The sequence below is a fragment of the Mustela putorius genome, unplaced genomic scaffold (genome assembly GCF_011764305.1).
Source record: "Mustela putorius furo isolate JIRA1106 unplaced genomic scaffold, ASM1176430v1.1 tig00000129_pilon_pilon_pilon, whole genome shotgun sequence".
Lineage (NCBI taxonomy): Eukaryota > Metazoa > Chordata > Mammalia > Carnivora > Mustelidae > Mustela > Mustela putorius.
This window is the reverse complement of record NW_025421290.1, coordinates 5,957,243-5,976,643: the sequence shown is the minus strand read 5'-3', so window position 1 is coordinate 5,976,643 and position 19,401 is coordinate 5,957,243. Positions and strand designations below refer to the sequence as shown.

The 19,401-nt window shown below is 43.4% G+C and overlaps 1 protein-coding gene across 2 annotated transcripts in view; it reads left to right on the top strand.

Annotated features, from left to right (window-relative positions):
• The window catches only part of PYGL (glycogen phosphorylase L), a 40,991-nt gene that overhangs the window by 20,981 nt on the left and 609 nt on the right, over positions 1 to 19,401 (top strand). Inside the window, exons 6-19 of one of the 2 annotated variants that reach the window (XM_004738765.3) lie at positions 372 to 483; positions 963 to 1,045; positions 3,262 to 3,405; positions 3,636 to 3,728; positions 4,623 to 4,769; positions 5,108 to 5,271; positions 5,726 to 5,840; positions 6,558 to 6,659; positions 6,785 to 6,932; positions 7,031 to 7,089; positions 7,195 to 7,336; positions 8,781 to 8,988; positions 17,099 to 17,233; positions 17,912 to 17,978. In XM_004738765.3, coding sequence (XP_004738822.1) covers positions 372 to 483; positions 963 to 1,045; positions 3,262 to 3,405; positions 3,636 to 3,728; positions 4,623 to 4,769; positions 5,108 to 5,271; positions 5,726 to 5,840; positions 6,558 to 6,659; positions 6,785 to 6,932; positions 7,031 to 7,089; positions 7,195 to 7,336; positions 8,781 to 8,988; positions 17,099 to 17,233; positions 17,912 to 17,978 — 1,719 coding nt within the window. The remainder of the gene's footprint in view (positions 1 to 371; positions 484 to 962; positions 1,046 to 3,261; positions 3,406 to 3,635; positions 3,729 to 4,622; positions 4,770 to 5,107; positions 5,272 to 5,725; positions 5,841 to 6,557; positions 6,660 to 6,784; positions 6,933 to 7,030; positions 7,090 to 7,194; positions 7,337 to 8,780; positions 8,989 to 17,098; positions 17,234 to 17,911; positions 17,979 to 19,401) is intronic. The other variant, XM_045069347.1, reaches the window with a different exon arrangement.

The window sequence follows — 19,401 nt, the reverse complement described above, 5'->3', positions numbered from 1 at the left end:
TCCATTCATTTTCACCGTATTTGAAATCAGATCACTGCATTACCTACACTAAACTTACCCTGATTACTATTTTGTAATGGCAACAGATTTACATTTGTCACTTGGCATGTCATATTTTATTATTCTCAGAACAGTGGCTTAAATGAAACATGAAAGAGTGGCTTCCAGATCAGGACAAGGGACAGGCTCCACATGGCCCATCAGAACCTCCCCACCCCCAGACCTAGGACCTTCCATCATGATTTAGGCGTCCCGCAGTCTGAGTCAGGGATGGAGTCACGAACAGAATCCCTTGCTGTGTCCCAGCCCACCGTTCAGCCTGCGTCACCACACATGGGAAACTGAGCAGCTGCTTCGGTTTAACCCCACAGGTGGTCCTGGCTCTGCCATATGACACCCCAGTGCCTGGGTATATGAATAACACCGTCAACACCATGCGACTCTGGTCCGCTCGGGCGCCTAATGACTTTAACCTCAGAGACTGTGAGTACAGCCTGGGCTGGAGGTGTGTGTGTGTTTAATCTTTTTGCTCTCAGAGGCAACCAGATCAGTACCAGCTCTGAAAGAGGACACACAACAAGGATCTTGGGGACCGGGACATAAATGGTCTCTGTGTCAGTGTGTGTGTGTGTATGTGTGTGTGTGTGTAATCTTTCTGATCGCTAGTTAATATCAAATTGAGCTTGAGAGATAAGCCTTGAGTTTCTTATCAGAACTTTCCAGTGAGCAGACATTTTACGGAGTGCGCATAGAGCACATTTTGAAAGCAGTCCTTCTGTCTGGCCCTCCCAGACTCTCATGAGGATCACAGCCTGGACGGTTGTGGAAATCCTTTTGGATTTTCAGGAGTTGTAGGAATCCCCACATTCACCTGGCAAGCAGCAAGCATCAGGGGAGGTCAAGGGGCTTTGATAACCGTGGCTGGCTTGTCTACTTATTCATTTTTCTAACCTTCCCCTCAGTTAACGTTGGAGACTACATTCAGGCTGTGCTGGACCGAAATCTGGCCGAGAACATCTCCCGGGTTCTCTATCCCAATGATAATGTGAGTGGTGATGCTTGCTCTCGCAGCAGAAACAGAAGCAGCCTATTTCAGAGGCACTTTTCCGTAGCCCATAAAGCACATCTTCGGAACTGATTTTTTTGGTCTTCAGTGTACAATAATCTCCATATCTCTTCCTGAATTGTCTAGATTTCCCCTGCCCCCAAGTAAGGGAAACATATTGTAAAAGACATGAAGTCAGAATTGGTATTTTGCCTTTCACCGGTGACCTCACAAATTTCAAAACAAAACCGAGATGTAAAAGATGAAGTGGAGCACTGATGAGTTACTGTTTCCAAACAGAAGTTTCTTCCACAGAGTCAGAAGCCCCTGGAGGTTTCCTGCCTGGCCTCTTCCTTTCGCTGACAGGCTCTTCCCAGCCTTCTATGTTCAGGCGAGTTGGGGTCTGGACCTCAGAGCAGACCCAGGAGCAAACACTTGTTTCTTATGCCACTTACTCATCTCTTGAAATTTTTTCTCATGAGTGGTTATTCCTAATTTTACACTAAAAATAGCTTAGCTAAAATTTAAAAAAATAATAATAACTTGGAACTGTATCACAGATGAATGCCAGGGATTCTAAGTTGGTTTAAATATACTTAGCTCTATCTTATATGTGGGTAAAATTACCTTCTTGATGCTGTAATGATTGTCCTTTTAACAATAAGTCTCAAAAACAACCAGATTAGTAATCTGCTCTGCAAAGATGGCACCAAGCAAGGATTGGGAGATGAGGACATAAATGGTCCTTAAGACTGGGTGTCCACTTAGTTGTAAACCGTTGTCTCAATAGCGGATGAAGTTTGTTGCAGCATTTTCAGAAACTTAATGCTCTATGTTATTTTGCCCTTTGAGAGGGACAGGGTGACTTCAGTATAGGTCAGAAAAGTCTCTGACCCAAAAGCAAAAAGTCTTTTTGTTTCATGGTCAGTTAAAGTAAGAATCCTTCCAAGCACTCCCTAGCCTAACCCAGCCTGCAAAATTATTTAACTGGAAGGGGCTTGAAATTCATCCTCCTGCCCTCAGTAAGGACTAAACCTAACTTTTCATGGAAATAACTATCTACAGCAATTCACGGGGGACACAAGGTTAGCATGGGGTGCAAAGTTAACTGAATTCTTTGAGTAAAAGGTAGCTGTCAGGGTCATGCCTGTTTTTAAGTACAAGTTGATAAATCCGTTTTGTACCGTAATTACAAAAACAAACTCGTTCACTCTCCCCAATTTGGCCATAGCACTCCTCCAGGCATGAGTCCCTCTTCCAGGAATTTTGCGACTGTTAGCCCTCTGCAGCTAGTTAATTTTGCCTTGCTTAAAGCTCCTTAAAGTCTTCTGATCACCTGTAAGAAAAGTGCAGAATCTTAGATGTTCTCCCCAAGTTCCTCAAAGATGTGGTCATGTGTTCTCAGACGCACCCTCCATGATCTCGCCTGAGGTCCCCACCGTGCAGGACTGTTTGCTATAACCTTTTCTCACCTCCGAGAGAAGCCTCTTGCAGCTTCCTTCCTGGCAGAAGTGACAACCACTGCCTGGGTTCTGAAATTTGGTTGGGAGAAGAAGGCTCAGAGTCTCAACAATTCGACGCATAAACTTCCCTATAAATCCCTTCCCCCCATTTTCAGTACAGAGTGGTACCCCTGCTTTCGACTTCCTGTCTCCCTCCAGCCCAGAGACCGCTGTGTTACCATCTCCAGAGAATACACATCAGGCTTCTGCCTCCATTGGGGGAAGAGATTGCTCAGCTGGGGGGGATCTGGGGGTGAAGTCTGAGGCCAACTCCTGCTTACTTAGGCTCACAACTAACCTTTCACCACATCTTTTCCCCTACTTCCAAAGGCACCAGTGCCGCTAAGTCCTGATCCTTTAGGGCTTTGGAGCATAAATTTAGTTGCTCTTTGGCCCTTCTTTTCTAGCAGGTCAGGATCCGGTTTTTCTGGGTCTTCTGGCCCAATTACCGCTCATGCATCTATTTTTCAGCTTCAGAAAGGTTGTTGCTGTTGTCTTGTCTCCATTCCCTTTATCCTGTATCTGTGCACCTTCTTTAAAGCTCTTTAGAATTCAGGAAAGAGCAAGGTCTGATGATGCTTGGCCTTCAACCTGTCCTCTTCCGCCAGATGTTCTATGAGCTTTCGTCTTGAAGTTCTCTGGGCAGGAGATCCCTGGCATATTTTGGCCACGCCGCAGTGTGAACCACTCTCACTCTGTCTCTCTGGCTTGAAGTTTTTCGAAGGAAAGGAGCTGAGGTTGAAGCAGGAGTACTTTGTGGTGGCCGCGACCTTGCAAGATGTCATCCGACGTTTCAAAGCCTCCAAGTTTGGCTCCACGGACAGCACCAAAACCGCGTTCGATGCCTTTCCAGACCAGGCGAGTATTCAGTCTGCAAACACGGACAGAGACAGTGAGGGAGCAGGACTTCCTATCAGACGTACTCTTTCTCAGGGCTAAAAAAAATGTTGAGTAGGTGCCGTATGCTTAAAGCGCCTCACCCAGAGTGGGCATTCTGTTTGGTGCTTTGTGCAGGTGCGCATGAGGGTAAGAAAGACCTTATCCCAGGCCATCTGTCCCCTGCTCTCTGATGCCTTTTCCTCATACAGGTTGCCATCCAGCTGAATGACACGCACCCTTCACTCGCCATCCCTGAGCTGATGAGGATTTTTGTGGATATTGAAAAACTGCCCTGGTCCAAGGTCTGGATAGTTTGGCTTCCTTTTCCTTTAATTAAATAGTATATCTATGGTTCAGAGATTTTCCCAAAAGTTCCCTTTACAGTTTTTCAAAATAAGTTACTGTTGCTAACTTTGCTTAACTTGAGCAAAGTTAAAGTCTGCCCAGTGCTAACATTTCTCTGTCCTTACTGCTTTACGGGTAGGAAGACTAAGAAAGTAAATACATTGCTAATGGTACCCAGCTCAGATGGACGGGGTCTAAAAGGATTTTTTGTGTGAGTCTTAAAGGATTCTAAATTAAATTCTCCAACCTCAGAACACAGCTAATTGTAAGTGTCCCCACCAGCTTGCAAATCAAAATTTTAAACATACTCCATACTTTCCCAGAACATTCCTTGTTTGTGTTGTTCAGATTTCTGGGTTTTTTTTTTTTTTAAGATTTTATTTATTCATTTGACAGAGAGAGAGATCACAAGTAGGCAGAGAGAGAGGGGGAAGCAGGCTCCCTGCTGAGCAGAGAGCCTGATGCAGGGCTTGATCCCAGGACCCTGAGACCATGACCTGAGCCAAAGGCAGAGGCTTAACCCACTGAGCCCAGGCGCCCCACTCAGATTTTGTTTTTAATAAATGGCAGGTTAGGACCGTAGAGAAGACTTATCAGTATGTTGTCTTCAGTTTTATCCAACAGTTTTACATATGGCTGCTTCCCCCACCCCCCCAAAAGAGAAAACCATATTCCCAGTCTCTGGATGATTCGGCCCCTGGTTGAATTGAGTGTGTTCGACTATGTGGATGAGCTGTGCTGTTGCAGACTGGCAGCAGCTGAGGAAGTGTGTGGTCCTGTGTGATGGGGTGAGCACCTGCTGGGCAGGCTTCTTGCACAGGGAAGCAGCTAACTCCTCTCCCTTCCCTCAGGCCTGGGAGATCACCAAGAAGACCTTTGCATACACCAACCACACAGTGCTCCCAGAGGCCCTGGAGCGCTGGCCTGTAGAGCTGGTGGAAAAGTTGCTTCCTCGACATTTGCAGATCATTTACGAGATAAATCAGAAGCATTTAGATGTAAGTCATTTTGAGAAATTCGTACCCCTTTTGAGAATGAAGTCTTGAGATGTTAAGGGCAGCTACCATGTTTCCTCTTACCAAACTGGAGGCCCAAACATCTTTTAGACATAGATACATTAAAAGTATTCAAGACTTGGTGGGCCACTGTTAAAGACACCTTTAGGAAAACAATAAAATTAGAGGATGCATCTCCCCAGGGTGAACCCCCGCCCTCTCTTTGGAAGTGAAATTTCATATTTGCTTCATCAAAGATTTTGCTGGGGAAGTGAATGACGTTATCTCAACACTGCTTTAAACCTGAGTGGCCAGCAAGGCCTTTCTCTTCCCTTGGCCAGAGAATTGCGGCCTTGTTTCCTAAAGATGTCGACCGTCTGAGAAGGATGTCTCTGATAGAAGAGGAAGGAGGCAAAAGGATCAACATGGCCCATCTCTGCATTGTGGGCTCTCATGCTGTGAATGGCGTAGCTAAAATCCACTCAGACATTGTGAAGACCCAAGTGTGAGTCTCCATTCCTGAGGTGGTGGGTCGAACATTGCTCCATGAATGTACTGATGCTAGTAAAGGCAGGGTTGCATTTGGGGAAGAAAGGCCCCAAATGCGCAGAATTATTTTCTCCTATACAAAGTAACCTCTTTTAAAAAAAAAAATGCCTTCCTCTCTGAACCATCCTAATTCTAGATGCAGGAGCAAAGGCGGAAAAAAAACCTATTCTGCAGAATATATATATGTCAGAATAAATATATGTCAGTGCCAGGAAATCGTATAGAGGTGACTTATTTGGAATTTTTCTTATAATGCTGAATTGCAAATGAATCTGTTTAGAATGACAGCACTAGCTGCTGCCAGCCTCTCCCTCCACCTTTAATCTCTCTAAGCCTACACTTGGCTTCTTGAATGTAACAGGAGCCTGCTCTTTCAGACAAATTCAGTGACGTCTCTCTTCCAACTCCAGATTCAAGGACTTCAGTGAGTTAGAACCAGACAAATTTCAGAATAAAACCAATGGGATCACTCCGAGGCGCTGGCTCTTACTCTGCAACCCAGGGCTCGCAGAGTTAATAGCAGAGGTAAGGAGGAAGGCAGGGGAGGCCTGACTGCAGGGTGAGAGATGGTCAAGGGCCCTTTTGACTTGTGAGTCTGGTCTGCAACAGACAGCGGGGCCAGCCCTCAGCAGGTGCAGGGTGCTGTCCCATAGGGCTCCCTGTTTGATCCAATTCTCTGCTGTAGGCCTGTCGAAAGTCTTAATTTTTATTTTTTTTTAAAGATTTGATATATTATTTATGTCACAGAAAGACACACAGCGAGAGAGGGAGCACAAGCAGGGGGAGTAGGAGAGGAAGAAGCAGGCTTCACACAGAGTCTGATGTGGGGCTCGATTCCAGGAACCTGGGATCATGACCTGAGCCAAAGGCAGACGCTTAACAACTGAGCCACCCAGGTGCCCCGAAATTCTTAATTTTTAACCAGGGGGTTCACAAATTACGTGGCTGGCTAACAGTACTCCTGTGACACAACAGATGGAAGACGGTGACCCTATTTAGTAAGCGAAGGTCATAATAACGGCTGGTGGAACCTGGTTCTGCGTTACCCCTTTTAGGTAGGGCTCCTGTTTCTAACGCTCGCTGCCGCTGAAACTGCATTTCGGAGACTAGCGAAGGGTTCTTCCCACACCAGGTGTGGTAGGTCCGCCGCCCTGTTGTAGGCACCCGCCACAGACGGACACAGACTGCTCGTGTGGGCAGGTGCCGTCCCTGACTCAGATCCCCTCTTCTCTAAACTGAAAGAAAATCGGGGAAGACTACGTGAAAGACTTGAGCCAGCTGACGAAGCTGCGAGGCTTCCTGGGTGATGACGTCTTCCTCCGAGAAATCGCCAACGTGAAGCAGGTGAGGCTTCCTGGCGCGGATTCCTCGGGCGGCACGAGCCCGGGGGTGCGCGAGCCCCCCCACCCCCGACCGGCTGATGCGTCCCGGTGCAAACAGGCTCCCGCGTGGCGCCCTTGTCTCCACAGGAGAACAAGCTGAAGTTTTCCCAGTTCCTGGAGAAGGAGTACAAAGTGAAGATCAACCCCTCGTCCATGTTCGACGTGCACGTGAAGCGGATCCACGAGTACAAGCGGCAGCTCCTGAACTGCCTGCATGTGGTCACCATGTACAACCGTGAGTCGGCGCGCGGCCGCAGCGCCCCCTGCAGGCGGGAGCCTCCCCGCCCCCGCCCGCGCCTGCCTCCCGCCCACCCACTCCTAAATCTTTTCCAGGCATTAAGAAAGACCCCAGGAAGTTATTCGTACCCAGAACAGTCATAATCGGCGGCAAAGTAAGTTGATTCTCTTCACTGGGGCTGCGGGGGCTCTGATCTCATGCCGTTTGTCCACTTCGTCGCGGCTGCCTCCCGACCGTGTGTTTGACGTCCTTCCCCAAGGCTGCCCCAGGATATCACATGGCCAAAATGATCATAAAGCTCATCACCTCCGTGGCAGATGTGGTGAACAATGACCCTGTGGTTGGAAGCAAGCTGAAAGTCATCTTCTTGGAGAACTACAAAGTGTCTCTTGCTGAAAAAGGTAGGATGCCCTTCCCAAATCATGCAGGGGCAGGGCAAATTCTCAGGAAATACATGGTAGGGAAAAATGATGTAGCTGGGTTCAGGGGGTCAGTAGCTTAAGATAGAAAGCATCACTCTTGGGCACCATAAGGGCCTAGGCTAAGAGTCTTTAAGTTGATGTGACTGACAATGAGATTGTGGTCTCCGAAGTCAGTATCACCCATTACCTTTGCAAGTGCATTTTTCTGTCAGCTAGCTAGCCAGAACTGGGTGCTGGAGGAGGGGGCCCCGATGTCTGGGCAAAGTACAGATGGTGCTCTATAAGGGAAAGGAAAGGGCTTCCATTCCCAGCTCCAGTTTTGCAACAGAACGCCAATTCCCCAGCCCCCGATATTCCTCTGGTCACTTCATGGAAGGAAGAAGGGCTGTCATTTGTTCACGTGGCAAGAGGGAATGAGGACAGATGTCAGGCTGCCAAGCATGAGGCTTAGATGTGCTCAGATGGGCACTGAGCACGCATGGAGTTCCCACGTGGGGAGAGTTAGACTGGCAGAAAGCCAACATCCCTTTCTCTACTGCTCTCTTTGCTTATTTGCATCATGTGCTTACAAAGCACGGTCCACAGGCAACTGTGCATTCACCCAAGTCCCAAATTGAAAACAGGCCTTTCTCTTTTTGAGGTATTTTTGGGTCCTCTGATGTTACTGTTTAAGACTGTATGCAGAAAGAGAAAAGAGCCAGGTTCCTACTGATGTCAATGAAAATATATCTAATCTACAAATAAGGCTTCAAAGTAAAACAGAATTGGTTCCGACTTTTGAAGTCAAAGAGGGGGAAGGGGGCCTTCTGGCAGTACTAATTTGTGTGTAAATTAGGCTGAAAGGTCAGAGGCTTTGTGTCTCGCCCCAGGCACACCTCAGGTGCACCCAGCACATTTCCCAGCCTTGGAATAGGGAGGGAGAGAGGAGGTTGGAAGTGGAAAGAATGCAGACAATCCAATTCGCTCAGATCGTAACAGAAGGGTCAGGAGAGACTGAATTTTAAAGATCAAGAAAGAGATGTTTCAATATATTTTATAAAGCTATCAAGCAGAAGAAAAAAAAAAAAAACCATAACCAAAACCGGAAGGAAGAGAGGGAAGAAGAGAAACGAAGTGTCAGCTTTTATAGGGGAGAGTAATAGGTGCTCTCTAGAGTTTACAGACCAAGACAGAATAGTAGAAGCACAGGATTATTTAGCACTGCAGCCATCACCGCCCAGGTAGCACATCAAAAAATGATCAAAAGCAGTTGCCTCAGTCAAGGGAAAGAGTAAGATCCATCCTTCCATGCCATATGAATGTTTATCTTGATGAACATGGACTATTTTAATGATCACAACAGGCCAGCTGGATAAATACTCAGATCCAATGCAAGCAGATCTAGAGAAACAGGATCACTAACTTTATTATACCTTTCTTGCAGTCATCCCAGCCACAGACCTGTCGGAGCAGATTTCCACTGCAGGCACTGAAGCCTCAGGGACAGGCAATATGAAATTCATGCTGAACGGGGCCCTGACCATCGGGACCATGGATGGGGCCAACGTGGAAATGGCAGAGGAAGCTGGGGAAGAGAACCTGTTCATCTTTGGCATGAGAGTAGATGATGTGGCCGCTTTGGACAAGAAAGGGTAAGGAAGCAGCTCCTTCTTATTGGGCAAGTGCCCCCCACCCCTAGGAGGGTGCCTGCCTATCCAGGTATCCCTTTGAGGTGGAGTCACGGGAAACACGGCCATAGAACTCTCCCACACACCTGGGCAGCCTCCTCACGGCTGAGTTTTATTAAGCCCTGCAAGTGAACGTGAAAGGAGCTTGGCCCCAGGTGCATCGGGTCCTTGCTATTTCTTATTGGTGGGTGTAGTTGATTACATTAGTTTCAGGTGTACAATATAGTATTTCAGCAATTCATTACATCACCCTGTGCTCATCGTGGCAAGTGCACGCCTTAATCCGCATCACCTGTTTAACCCATTGCCCCACCCCCAGCCCATCTCCCCTCTGGTAACCGTTAGTTTGTCTCCTGTAATTAAGAGTCTAAGGGTCTGTTTTTTGGTTTTTCTCTTTATCTTCATTCATTTGTTCTGTTTCTTTAAGTTTTATATATAAGTGAAATCATATGGTATTTGTCTTTCTCTGACTCACTTATTTCACTTAGCATTACATTCTCTAGATCCATCCATGTTGCAAAGGGCAAGATTTCATTCTCTTTGTGACCGAATAATATTCCATTATATATGGATACCACTTCATTATCCATTCATCTTTCAGTGGACACTTGTGTTGCTTCCATAATTTGGCTGTTGTAAATAATGCTGCAATAAACATAGGGATGTATGTATCCCTTTGATTTAGGGTTTTTGTATTCTTGGGTAAATACCCAGTGGTAGAATTGGATCATACGGTAGTTCTATTTTTAATTTTTTGAGACACCTCCCTACTGTTTTCCATGATGGCTGCACCAGTTTGCTTTCCCACCAGCAGTGCACGAGGGTTCCTTTTCTCTACATGCTCACCAACACTTGTTTCTTACGTTTTTGATTTTAGCCATTTTGATAGGTGTGAGGCAATACCTCATCGTGGTTTTAATTTGCATTTCCCTGATGATGAGTGATGTTGAGCATCTTTTTATGTGTCTGTCAGTCACCTGGATATCTTCTTTGGAAAAATATCTCTTTGTGTCTTCTTCCCATATTTAACTGGATCATTTTTCTTTTCGGTGTCGAGTTGTATAGGTCTTTGTATATTTTCAATACTAACTCTTTCTCAGGTAAGTCATTTGCATGTATCTTCTCCCATCCAGTCAGTTGTCTTTTAGTTCTGTTGATTGTTTCCTTTGCTTTACAGAAGCTTTTTATTTTGATATAGTCAAATAAACAAAAACAAAAAAAAAAGTTTGATAAAAATAAACAAAAAGTTTATTTTCGCTTTTGTTGCCCTTGCCTCAGGAGACACAAACAGAAGAATGTTGCTGTGGTACATGTCAGAGAAATTACTGCCTGTGCTCTCTTCTAGGACTTTTATGGTTTCGGGTCTCACATTTAGATCTCTAATCTATTTTGAGCCTTTTTTGTGTGTATGGTGTAAGAAAGTGGCATAGATATTAAAATTGTTAGATCTTCTTGTTGGACAGACCCTTTGAGTATGATATAGTGTCCTCCCTCATCTCTTATTATAGTCTTTGGCTTAAAATCTAATTTATCTGATAGAAGGACACCCCCCTCACTTTAAATCTGGGGGTATCTTTGGGTCTAAAATGAGTTTCTAATAGAGAGCATATCAATTTTTTTTAATCCATTCTGACACCCTGTGTCTTTTGATTGGGCATTTAGCCTATTTACATTCAGGGTAACTATAGAAAGATACAAATTTAGTGCCATTATATTGCCTGTAAGGTGACTATTACTGTATATTGTCTCTATTCCTTTCTGGCTTACTACTTTTGGGCTCTCTCTCTTTGCTTAGAGGACCCCTTTTAATATTTCCTGTAGGGCTGGTTTGGTGTTTGCAAATTCTTTTAATTTTTGTTTGTCCTGGAAGCTTTTTATCTCTCTTTCTATTTTCAGTGATAGCCCAGCTGGATACAGTATTCTTGGCTGCATGTTTTTCTCATTTAGTGCTCTGAATATATCATGCCAGTTCTTTCTGGCCTGCCAGGTCTCTGTGGATAAGTCTGCTGCTAATCTAATATTTTTAACATTATATGTTTCAGACTTCTTGTCCTGGGCTGCTTACAGGATTTTCTTTGTCGCTAAGACTAGTAAATTTTACTATTAGATGACGGAGTGTGGACCTATTTTTATTGATTTTGAGGGGTGTTCTCTGTGCCTCCTGGATTTTGATGCTTGTTCTTTTTACCACATTAGGGAAATTCTCTACTATAATTTGCTCCAGTATACTTTCTGTCCCTCTCTCCCTTTCTTCTTCTTCTGGAATCCCAATCATTCTAATATTGTTTTGTCTTATGATATCACTTCTCTCTCGAATTCTCCCCATGTGGTCTAGTAGTTGTTTGCTCAGCTTCTTTATTCCCTGTCATTTGGTCTTCTGTATCAATAATTCTCTTTTCTGCCTCACTTATCTTAGCAGTAAGAGCCTCCATACTTGATTGCACCTCTTTTGATTTTAATACCTTTTTTTATTAATACCTTTTTTGATTTCAGCTTGGTTAGATTTTAGTTCTTTTATTTCTCCAGAAAGGGATTTTATTTATCCAGACAGGGTTTCTCTAATATCCTCCATGCTTTTTTCAAGCCCAGCTAGCTCCTTGAGAATTGTCATTCTGAACTCTAGTTCTGACATATTACCAATGTCTGTATTGATTAAGTCCCTAGCCATCAGTACTGCCTCTTTGTTCTTTTTTTCTTGTGGTGAGTTTTTCCGCCTTGTCATTTTATCCAGATAAGAATATATAAACGAGAGAATTAAGTACTAAAAGGGTGACAAAGACCCCAGAGAAATGTATGTTAACCATATAAGAAGAGAACCTAAACTGGAGGGAGAAGTAAGGGGTTAAAAAGAAATAAATTAAAAAAAAAAAAAAATATATATATATATATATATATACCTATATAGATAGATGGATAGATTAGATTAGATTAGACTGGTGAATAGAACAGAGCCACCCACTTAATTTTGGGTATATTTTGGTCTCTTAGAAGAAACTACCTCCCAAAATTTTAAAGAAAAAAAAATTTATATATATACAAAAATAAGGGTAAACACGATGAAGGGATGGAATATGACTGTAAAGATGAAAAGTTTTTAAAAATTCTAAAAAAGGAATTGTAAGATATGTTGGTTGGAGAAAGAAGAAAAAAAGGGCAAGGGAGAGAATGTGCTCAAGCTGGAGACTAGAACAAAGCCATGTGCTAGATCTAGGGTATATTTTGATCTATTAGAATAAATTGTGTCCCAAAGTTTTTTAGGAAAAAAAAAAACCTATATGTATACAAAAAATAAGGTTAAATACAATGAAGGATAAAATATGACTATGATAATGATGACTTAAAAATATTATTTTGGAAGGTATTAAGATAAACTAGTTAAAAAAACGTTAAAAGAGGAAGGAGGAAAAGTTTAAAAATTAGAATACTAAAAAAATAAAAAAAAATTAATTTAACTTTGCAAGACTAAAGAATAATGGGGAGAAAGCCATGAATTCCATGCATTGCTTTCCCCTAGCTTTGGAGTTCCTTGATCAGTGAGCTTGGTCTTGTTCTTGCTGATCTTTTGGGGGAGGGGCCTATTGTAGTGATTCTCAAATGTCTTTGTGTGAGGTGGAATTGCACTGCCCTTGCCACGGGCAAGGCTAAGTAATCTGCTTGGGCTCACTCTCAGGAGCTTTTGTTCCCTGAATGCTTTCTGTAGAGCTCTGGAGGAAGGGAATGAAAATGGTGGCCTCCCAGTCTCTGGCCCAGAGGAGCCGAGAGCTTGGGTCCCCACTCCTCAGTGTGCCCTCAGAAAAAAAAGGGGTCAGTCAGTCTGGTCTCCCTGGTCTCTGGCTGCACTCTGGACTCACTTGGCCTGTGACCGAGAGGTTTTGTCTCTGGCACACGGCCCCGTTCGGAGTCTCCAAACCCAGCAGATTCTTGCTTCTGGTGAGTCTCCCTGGATCTGCCACATGTGGGGTCCCTGCTCAAAGAACAGTGGTCCACTGTCTCATGGATCATGGTTTAAGGTAACCCTAAGCTGAGAGGTCACTCTTTGGCTCTGTCCCTGTAGTCAGCTTCCCTACTCTGATATCACACTTAGACACCCCCAGTCTTCCTGTAACCCTGAGGGTCCTGAGACCACACTGTCCCCATGAGGCCTCCACCCCTGCTTAGCCTCTACAGCAATGTGCCTCAGTGGAGCAGACTTCTAAAAGTTCCAATTTTGTGCTCCACTCCTCCCACATTTGCTGGGAGCCGGCTCCTCCCTCCCATGGTCTATCTTCCCGTCTCCTCAGATTCACTTCTCTGCACGTCCTACCTTTCAGAAGGTGGTCTATTTTCTGTTCCTAGAATTGCTGCTCTTCTTCTCTTCTATCTCTTATTGAGTTAGTAGGTGTTCAGAATGGTTTGATAACTATCTAGCTGAACTCCTGCGACCTGATGTCATTTCAATCCGCTACTCCTCCGCCATGTTGCCTCTCCTCCTGGAATTCTTAATTTCTTCTTCTGCCACTTCATTATTAGTATAAAAATGCAAGACTTCTGTATACTTATTTATCTATCCCATGATTTTAATGGATTTGTCAGTTCTAGTAGTTTTTCTGTGGAGTCTAGGGTTTTCTATATGTAATATGATGTCTTCTGGAAATAGTGAAGGTTTTACTTCTTCCTTAGCAATTTGGATGCCTTTTGTTGTTGTCTGATTGCTGTAACTAGGACTTCCAGTATTATGTTGAATAAAAGTGGTGAGAGTGGGCATTCTTATCTTGTTCCTGACTTTAGGGGAAGAGCTTTTAGGTTTTCAGCATTGAGTATGATGTTAGCTATTAAGATTTTATTTATTTCTTCAAGAGAGAGAACATGAGCAGGGGGCATCAGGGAGAGGGGAGAGGGAGAGGGAACAATTCCCCACTGAGAAGGGAGCTGGTTGCTGGGGTTGATCCCAGAACCCTGAGATCATGAGCTAAGCCCAAGGCAAGCACTTAATTAACTTAACCACCCAGACACCCCTCCATCTCTTCACTTTCAATCTATGTGTGTCCTTATGTCCAAAGTACGCGTCTTGTAGAGAGCATAGAGATTATTGTTTATTTATATATATTTATTTATATCTTATTTTTTAAATCCATTCCATCACCCTATGTCTTTTGATTTGAATGTTTAGTCCATTTACATTCAGAATAATTATTGATAGGTATGTACATATTGCCATTTTGCTACTTGTTTTATGGTTGTTTCTGTAGTTTTTCTTTGTTCCTTTCCTGTTTTCTTCTTACGTTTGTTTTTGCATATCTATTACTGGTTTTTGATTTTTGGTTATCATTAGGTTTTATTTAACATCTTATGTATATAGCAGTGTCTATTAAGTTGATAGCTGCTTAAGTATGAACCTATTCTTTACTCCCCCCACCAACATTTTAGGTATGTGGTATCATATTTCACATTCTTTGATTTTATAGATCCCTTGACTGATTTTTTTTTTAATATTTCATTTATTTGAGAGAGAAAGAGCATGAACAGAGGAAAGGGGGCAGAGAGAGCAGGTGGTAGGGGAGAAGCTGGCTCTCCACTGAGCAGGGAGCCCAACATGGGGCTCAATCCCAGGACCCTGGGATCATGATCTGAGCTAAAGGCAGATGTGTAACCAACTGAGCCATCCGGGTGCACCCCCTTGACTGATTTTTATAGATGTACTTATTTATTGTATTTATTGCTTTTGTGCCTCCTACTTTTCTTACTCCTACTTATGTTCATTCCTTTCCACTCAAAGAATCCTTTTTAACATTTCCCATAGGGCTGGTTTAGTGGTCACGAATTCCTTTAACTTTTGTTTGTCTGGAAAACCCTTTCTCTCTCCTTCTTCTCTGAATAATTTTTTTTTTTTCAGCACTTTGAATATATCATGCCACTCTCTTCCAGACTGCAGAGTTTCTGCTGTAAATCAGCTCACAGCCTTATGGGGTTTCCCTTGTATATAACTATTTTCTTTTCTCTTGCTGCTTTTAAATTTCTCTCTTTATCACTACTTTTTGCCATTTTAATTACTGTGTGTTTGGGGGTAGACCTCCTTGGATTGATCTTGTTGGGGGCTCTCTGTGAATCCTAGATCTGGATTTCTGTTTCCTTGACCAGATTTGGAAAGTTTTCAGCTGTTATTTCTTCAAATAAAATTTCTGCCCCCTTATCTTAGTCTTCTTCTGGAATCCTTATAATATGAATGTTACTACACTTGATGGTGTCACTGAATTCCATGTCTATTTTCATTTACTATTTTTTTCTCTCTCATGTTCACAATTACTTTACAGTACTCTGTCCTCCAGATAGCTAATCCCGTCTTCTACTTCTTCTCATCTATTTATTCTAGCTAATGTATTTTTAATTTCAGTTATTAAGTTCTCCATCTCTGGTTCATTTTTATATTTTCTTTCCCTTTGTTAAGGATCTCATTGAGGTCCTGCACTCTTCTCAATTCCTGTGAGTATCTTAAGACCATTACTGTAAAAACTCTATCAGACATATTACATTACTTATCTCCATTTTGTTTAGGTCTCATGCTCTGATTTTATCCTGTCCCTTCATTTGGGACATTTCCTCTGTCCCCCATTTTGCCTAACTTTCTGTGTCTTTTTCTGTGTGTTGAGAAAGTCAACTACATCTCCTGCTCTTAAAAGTAGTGGCCTCATGAAGAAGAGTTCAGCAGTGCCCTAGAGTGCAGAGTCCCCGTTCACCAGAACCTGGTGCTTCAGGGGTGTCTTCTATGCATATCACATGCACTCTGCTATTGTAGCTGAGCCCCTTTTCCCCTTCAATCCAGTTGTCTGCAGTGGTTCTCTTTGCCTTTTGTGGGCACAGTTTGGTTCTTGTGTTGTGCAGGAGCCAGGCTGGGGCTGCCTCAGGCTTGAGTGGAATCAGAACAGGCATTTGCCAGAGCTGTAGTCCCAACAAAGTGCAGGGCACTCTCCCTATGCCAAGCCCTGAGAAGCTTTTATTGGCGGGCAGTGCTTGTAGACAGACCAGCTGTCTGCCCCCTGGCCCGTTGTTGGGGCTGCAGTCTGATTGTTGCATGTAGTTATATTCCCCTCTCACTCCATGGAGCAGGAGTCACTTTGGAGTGGTGGTGCCCCCTTTTGCGGCTACTAGCACACTGCTAGGTTTCTGGCCCCACTTTGGATGGACTCCCGCTAAGAGCACATTGTAGGGGACAGGACCATAGGAGGACACAGGGGCAGGGTGGGCAGTGTCAGCCAGGTTTGCACAGGTCTGCTGTGGGAGGGGACCTGGAGGGGACCTGGAGGTGGTGGGACATATCTGCAGATGACCTGGGGGCCCGGGCACACTGTTAGCAAGTTAAGTAGCAAGTGTTGGCCTAGCATTTGTTTCCACAGGTGTCCACATGGCTAAGCTGGGGGACAGGGAAGGGAAACAGTGGCCCACAGCTCCTTTGGTCCTGAAGAGGTCTCCTAAAGTTCCCTGCCCATCCAGCATATGCTTTGAGATGAGTAAACACATCTCCCTCCAGTATACCCCCGGTGTATTTCAAACTATGGCTTCTATACTGTAACTGCCTGGGTTGCTTGCTGTGCTGTCTCTTTAAGGCCAGGGACTCAGTTTCCTGTTGCTCTCCCCCCTCTCTCAGAGCCAAGCCTGCTGATTTTTTTAAAAGTCCCAGGTGGTAAGCCTCACTGATTGTAAGAACTCAAAAAATTCAATCCCTCTGGTTTTCAAGCCAGATGTTAGGAGGATTCATCTGCCCCATGTGGGCTCCAGTGTAAGGGCGTTTTTCTACCGTCTCTATGCCAGCAGCATCCCTCCTTCCTACACACAGTCCCATGGGTTCATTTAACTCCCAACCACATCTCTATCCTTCCCACCTTCTTTAATGTGACTTCTTCTCCAGATTTAGCTCTGGACAGATGGTTTTCTCAGTAATTTACATTGATGTGGGTGTTTTCTAGCTGTATCTGTGGCACAAAGTGAGGTTAGGGTCTTCCTACTCTGCCGTTTTCCCTGTAAGTCACCTGTCTAGTGTATTGTTAATCACACCCACTAATGAAACATTTTTCTTATCACCCACTCTCTCATCCCACAGGTATGAGGCAAAAGAATATTACGAGGCACTTCCAGAGCTGAAGCTGGCCATTGACCAAATTGACAATGGCTTCTTCTCTCCCCAGCAGCCTGACCTCTTCAAAGATGTAATCAACATGCTATTTTATTATGACAGGTGAGTTCCCACAAGAAGATCGTGCTATTTGGGCCATGAAAAGGGGATAAGAACATCTAAACCAACTACAGTGCCTCTGTGTAATTAGCATAGGTCTGTGATTTGAGAAGCTAATCTACACTTGAAAAATCAGATAGTCTCTACTAACTATACTAGGAAGGTTTAAGAATAAGACCCACAAATCTGGGATTCTTTTTCTCTTTCCTGGTACACCCAGCTTTCAAGTGCATCCATATGTTGACATTCTTACATGTGGGAAGAACCATATAAATGTTGAAGGCTGGTTAAAACTCTAATGAATAGAAATGTAAGTTTGGTAAACCAGCCATGCCTGACATTACACAAAAAAGAATTTGTCAAGGGGAGGGTGCACTTGGATGGCTCAGTCAGTTAAGCATCCGACTCTTGGTTTTAGTTCAAGTCATAGTCTTAGGGTCCTGAGATCAAACCTTACATCAGGCTCTGTGCTCAACCCAGAGTCTGCTTGGTATTCTCTCCCTTCCCCTCCCTCCCCCTTTTCCCCTCCCCCTGCTCATGTTTGCATGCTCTCTCTCTCTCTCTCTCTCAAATAAATAAATCTTAAAAAAGCAAAAGATAATTCTAGGTGGAATCTTAGCACATATATTTTAATGAAGCTTTTTGTTATTTTGTTTTTTCCTTCTAATCACAAAAAAACAGGTTTAAAGTCTTTGCAGACTATGAAGCCTATGTCAAGTGTCAAGAAAAAGTCAGCCAGCTGTACATGGTGAGTACACTGCCAAGACCATAAACGAGACCAGTTTACTACGGTTAAAATTTTTGTTTCTTTTATTAAATCTAAATAACAGGGCCCCATTAACCAATCCAAAAAGAGAAGTGAGGCTACTGTCCAGGATATTCAGACCTTATGTTCTGGTAGAACCATATCTAGTCCCCCCAAAATGCATAGAACAGAGTAAATTAAAGTTAGTGGTTGTCAGCCAGCAGGGGCAGTACTCGAGTCAAGCTGAGTGGCTGACTACCTGCCTCCAAGAACTCAAAGACGGAAAGAAAACGGTTAACTCCAGCTCTTTCCTCTTGATCTCCACTTGTATTTGTGTGTAGAATGGCTCCAGAGGAAAAGAAATATAAAGGAAGCAGGAAAGGAAAATATGACCAAGGGCAAGGACAAGTGTGAATGCCAGTTTTGTACAATGGATCTCTTTTGCTAAATCTATGGCCCAAATCCAAAGATGCCCATCTCAAAGCCCAGGATTTGGTTCAATCTTTCCTGTTCATTAGTGCTAATTGCAGTTTTTACTCATAACAATTATCATATTGTTATGCTTAGAAACATGTTGAGAAGTCTATTCATTATCCATTTAAATGGTTTACTTTCTTCTTATTTAGAAGGTTTTCAAAGTTTAAATAAACGAATTTTAGACTCTGTGATACAGTACCTTATGGCATAATCATAGTTTCAGTTTTTCTTTTAAATTTTCATAATACATGGCTAATGGCTTTGAGTGATGGTCTGGTATTTTTCTTTTTTTAAGATTTATTTAATTTTTTGAGTGAGAGAGAGTGGAGGTGAGGGGGTGAGGCAGAGGGACAGGGGGAGAGAAGCTGAAGCAGACTCCAAGCTGAGTGCAGAGCCAGATGCAGGACTTGATCTCACAACCCTGAGATTGTGACTGAGCCAAAACCAAGAGTCGGATGCACCATCCAGGCACCAATGTTCTGGCCATTTTTAACCAACTTTTAGAGTTCTTTTAAAAATCATGAGGGTATGAAATAAATAGCTTCTTATATTACTTTACATAATTATAAAATTTGGATAGAATATTTTTTTTCAAGGATAAGGCCTTAATTGATCCTGTTTTGAAACCCCAGTAGAGTATTTGGAATTCAGTATAAATCAGCTGGGGTGTCTACCTTCAGAAAGAACAAGAAAGGAGAAGTAGGTCAATAAACTGTCCCATTACATTGTTCCCCTGAACAACAACTAACATTCTAGAGTCGTGTTTTTCACACGATGATGTAAGCCACAGATTAAATCTCTTGACACAGCATCTAGCAGATAATGAACATTAGTCCCTTCCTTCCCCTCTAGTTTAAAGGGAGGTGAAATTTAAAAAAATAAAGCATGGGAATATGGTTTGCATGCCAAAATATTGTAACCATAGCAATAATTACCAATTAGGGAATTT